The 4,469-nt window shown below is 63.3% G+C and overlaps 1 protein-coding gene and 1 long non-coding RNA gene across 2 annotated transcripts in view; both read right to left on the bottom strand.

Annotated features, from left to right (window-relative positions):
• KIF25 (kinesin family member 25) overlaps nt 1-1,459 on the bottom strand; it is a 7,865-nt gene extending 6,406 nt beyond the window's left edge. The window contains exon 1 of the mRNA XM_025049078.1: nt 586-1,459. Within this exon, the coding sequence (XP_024904846.1) occupies nt 586-791 (206 nt within the window). The 5' untranslated portion in view covers nt 792-1,459. The remainder of the gene's footprint in view (nt 1-585) is intronic.
• A 767-nt stretch (nt 1,460-2,226) lies between these two features.
• The window catches only part of LOC112482317, a 16,666-nt gene continuing 14,423 nt past the window's right edge, over nt 2,227-4,469 (bottom strand). The window contains exon 4 of the long non-coding RNA XR_003047275.1: nt 2,227-2,855. This is a non-coding gene — a long non-coding RNA (uncharacterized LOC112482317). The remainder of the gene's footprint in view (nt 2,856-4,469) is intronic.

The following is a 4,469-nucleotide window of genomic DNA, read 5'->3' as shown; positions in this document are numbered from 1 at the left end:
CGTGGCGGTGGCTGTGGTTGGCCACGGCACTGTGGCTGCTCCGCCCGCCTCGCCGGAGCTGGTGCGGAGGCTCTGCCGGGCCACCAGGAGCCTGTCCTCTTCAGGCGTGTGGCACGGACGTCGCCAAACTGACCGTCTTCAAAACACTGTGGGGTGGGCAGGCCTGGCTGCTGTGTCACCGTGAAAGGAGCCGTCTCTGTTCCCGACTGGTGACCACTGCCTCGGACACTGCAGCCATGTTTTCCATGGGTGGGAGGCTCAAGCCAAAGGGACCCGTCCCTCAACCGTCATAGCTAATACCACAGCATCCGTAACAGACTCCTGGAAAATTCCGGCGTGAAACCCCAGAGGAAGAAGCAGCAGCCGCCGCCCGTCGTAAGCCTGTGCCACGTGTAACTGAAACGTCACTGGGACCCGAGGGGCGTCCACCCCTCCCCAGCAAGCAGGACTGTCCCCGGTACTGGACACAACTGAGCCTGCACACCGGACATGGCCTGCGGCCACATGACATGCTTGGACTCCAGTGTCACATGCTCGTCCTGCAGCGTGGGACCGTGATGACCGGCTGCACCGTGTGTGACTCACCCGTCTAGGAGCGACGTGAGCAGGGGACACACGTCCTCAAACACTGCGGTCTGGGGCTCCGCCGGGCCGTAGACCCTGCGGGGAGAGGCAGAAGCCACATCGTCAGGGGGACGGGTCCGCTTTAGAGCCCGGCGCCAAAATCTGGGGACAGTCCTCCCACACTTCCCACACGGACCCCTAACACAGCCGAGAGTCGTCGTTTTCATCAATAAAATCTCATTAACCTCATTTCTCTGCAAGTCAGCAGAGGTTAAGGAAGAGCGAAGACTCGTTTCCTCTCATAAAAACGTAAGAAGCACAAGATGAACATTCACAAAGCGAAGCGGGGAGCGGGCGCCACACCAGCGGCACGTGACCGCGTTGGCGGCCACGCGGGACTCACACTGCGGGCAGCAGTCCACGTGGGACGTTTAATTTCACGTTGGAAACGTGGCTGCCCGACCCGGGCTAGCGGAGCGGACACTAGATCGCACAGCGGGACCGGAGCGCCGGGTACGAAAGGGGCCGGCCGGTCCTCACGGGCAGGCACGGCCGGGGGCAGCCACGTCCAGACAGCGCAGCTCGCTGCTCAGTCAAGCAAGCTGGGCGCCGGAGGGCAGAGGTGACCAGCGAGCCAGGCCGGTGGTGACCCGCACTCGACTCGAACGTGCTCCGGTTTCAAGCTCGCTTTCACGAAACACAGGCTGTTATCGGGCTGGACCCAAATCCTCCCCTTCCGTCTCAGAACGCGTCACGGTGCCCAGGTCACCCACATCCTCTCTGGAGGCCAATTTGGATCTGGGGGGCACTGCGCACAGGATGCTGCTCGCTGTGTACAATTAGGGGCTGTTTGGAGCAAGTGGGGTGATGCCGAGCTCTTAAGTATCTTTCTAACTTTTCACTCCCCCCCGGAAAAAAACGACGAAAGAAGAAGGAACAATGAATGGGACTGAGCTGGGACCGAGCTGCGCCCGTGCGGCTCCCGCGGGCCCTTGCTGACCTCACGCCCGCTTCATCCGGGAACATCCAGTGTCTCTGGACGGTGACGACTGCCAGACATCGCAACGGCATCACCATCGGGACACCTAAAGCCCGACGGCGATCCTCGGCACCGCCCCGCAAGGCGAAGCTCACGCCTCCTCAGTTCTCCAAGAAGGGGTTGCCCCTCGGCCTTCAAACGTCGATTCAGACGAGGCGTGTGCGTCTGTGCGTCTGCGCGCTGCAGCTGGGGGCGGCGCACCTTCTCAGAACGGCCATGGCTGAGGCCTCGTGCCCGTCTCCTTGATGAAGGAGCGTGCGGGGCACCCGGAGTCCTGCCGTGTGCTGCTTCCCAGCCGTCCACACGGCCGGGGCCGCGGCGGGACAGACAGACCAGCTGGTAACAAGAACCGCGAGGGACCACAGGGACGGCACAGGGCCACCCCCCCGGCCAAACCGACGTCGGCGCCAGGAGAAATACCGAGTCTACGAGAGGATTCTGGAGCCCCAGCGTATGGAAGTCACGGGCTAAGACCAGCAGTGTCCACACCCACAGCCACAGCCACGGTTCCACACGCACACACACGGTTCCACACCCACACACACCCCGTTCCACACACACACACACTCACACACACACCCACGGTCGAGGGAGACACGCTGCGTATGACAGAAAAAGGAACAGGCGACCCCGGGCGTGAGGGGACAAGCGCCGCCTCCGCCCTCTGTGAGGAAACCAGGAAACGCCCCAGAGACAGGACTGAGCGAAGACGGGCACCGCGCTCTTCAGGGCCTGGTTCCCGGGGAGCCCTGCGCGTTCCCGACGCCTCCTCCAGTGCGTGGCTTGTGTTTTCATTGTCCTAACAGCATCACACGTGGGCAAAAAGGCTTCGGTTTCGATAAAGCCCAGCTTGTTTTTACTCTTCCGTGGACCACGCTTTTGAGGGCATCTCGCGATTCTCTGCTTCGTGCGGGTCACAAACACTTTCTCCTGTTTTCCTGTGAACGTTTTACGGCGTTACGCTTTCTACTCCGCTCCACCTCGGTTCATTTTGACCAAAGCTGTGACGTGCAGAGCAAGGTTCACTTCCTGCGGCACGTGGCTGTCCAGGTGCTCAGTGCCATCCGCTGACCAGAGTTCCCTCTGCTCTTTGTGACTGGCCACAGGACGGGGCAGGCTGCACACTAGTGCGTGATCCGTGTCTGCACGACTTCGCTTTACGTGTCATTCTGGAAAGCACTCACCTTTCAAAGTTGAATGTCTTATTGATCGAAGGATGACCGGGCCGACTGCACTGCACCAGGACGGTCTCCTGACAGGAAGGAGCAGACAAGCGTTAGGACTCCGCTAGGGCTGCCTCCGCCCGCGACGGAGCCTGGCCGCACGGCCCGGGCCGGTCCCCTGTGCCCGCTCTGTGCAGTTCCGTGGAGCTCAGCCACGCTCAGTCCACGGACGTCTACACCTGTGCTTTACTCAACCACGCGGCTGAGTGACCAGACCCTCTGGCCCCTCGGAGTGGACGTTTGCCAGCCCGACACAGAGGAGAAAGCTGGACGCACAGGGCAACGCACACGGTCCTCCGCAGTCAGCCCAGGTCACGGCCGCCCAGGGCCCACGAAGCCCGAGACCCCCACGGCCAAGGGAAGCACAGCTCAGACGCTGCTGCAGCTGGACCGCGACCGGAGGGACCGGAAGGTGTGTCATCTTAACACGCCGGCGTGCGCCTCGGCCACACCGCTCTCCCCCGTGGCGCCGGCGCGGGGCGGCCACGGGCATCTGCAGTGAGAAACGCAGCACGCGCTTCGCGGCGCTCGAGTCAGGCAGGAACGCGTCCCACTGGCTCCCGCTCCAGAACAGGACCAGACTCATGGACAAACGGGCGCGGGGGGAATACGGACGACGGCCCAGCAGCTGCGGTGGACGGCACACAGACGCCTCCTCCCGGCGGCCGTCAGAGGCCGCCGCGGGAGGCCTCGCGCCTTCGCACGTGCGCGGACATCTGCGGACACGGACGCCAGCACGCGGCCGGCTCAGGCTCAGGCAGCCGACGGCTTTCGTTCTGAGGCTGTTTATTTGCCGCTAAGAGCCAGGTCATGGGCTCGGGCTCGGCCGGAGAGCAGTGCTGTGCCGTCCCACGCGGACGCCCTCAGGCCTCCCTGGCGGTAAACACCGAAGTCGCCGGAGAGGCGAAGCTTTGCCGTCGTCACGGCTGAGGGCAAATGCTGAGCGCGTGTCTACGGCAGCTTCTGGCGACCGTGGCAGCACGCTCGGCTGCCGGCTCCACGTGACTGTCCCCGGGCTGCCTGCCGCGGGGCTCCGCACCCCACCACCGCCCTGGTGCGAAGTGGCCCCCGACCGGCCCCCGGCCGGACCCCTGCCCTTCCAGTCTGCTCTAAAGAGTGTTTCCCGAATGCGAATTAGACGAGGGGTTAGACAGCCACAGAAACCAGAGAAACATTCACAAAGCTGTGAGTGATGGCAGATGTCACCATGGCCGAGAGGTCATGTAGGGACTTATTTCAAGCTCCAGACGGGACTCAGCAGACTAAGAGGTCACTTGCTTCCACAGTGAGGTTTCAGTGAGACGAGTGGGGGTGGAGACCAGGCCACAGTGACCGTGGCAATGAGAGGGAGCCCGGGCCGGGGGCGGGGCCTTCCGTCCCGTCACACCTGCCCTCAGCTGGCCATGAGGCCGCGCACGCCTGGGCCCCACACGGCTTTCCAGGGAGGCCTCATCCTCAGGGACAGTAAGTGAGAGTCTGTTTCTCTAGAAGGATGTCTGAGACCCTGTCGTGGTCGGAGCCGCTTCGAGGGACGTACACCCCACTATCGTAGCAGCCGCATCTTCCACGTGACAGCGGCGACGTCCTCGACGGCAGAAGGGGCTCAAACCCTTTCCACCCGCGGCCCCGGAGGAGGACGCAGG

Source organism: Pteropus alecto, unplaced genomic scaffold (genome assembly GCF_000325575.1).
Source record: "Pteropus alecto unplaced genomic scaffold, ASM32557v1 scaffold195, whole genome shotgun sequence".
Classification (NCBI taxonomy): Eukaryota; Metazoa; Chordata; class Mammalia; order Chiroptera; family Pteropodidae; genus Pteropus; species Pteropus alecto.
This window is presented reverse-complemented; position numbering and strand designations above follow the sequence as displayed.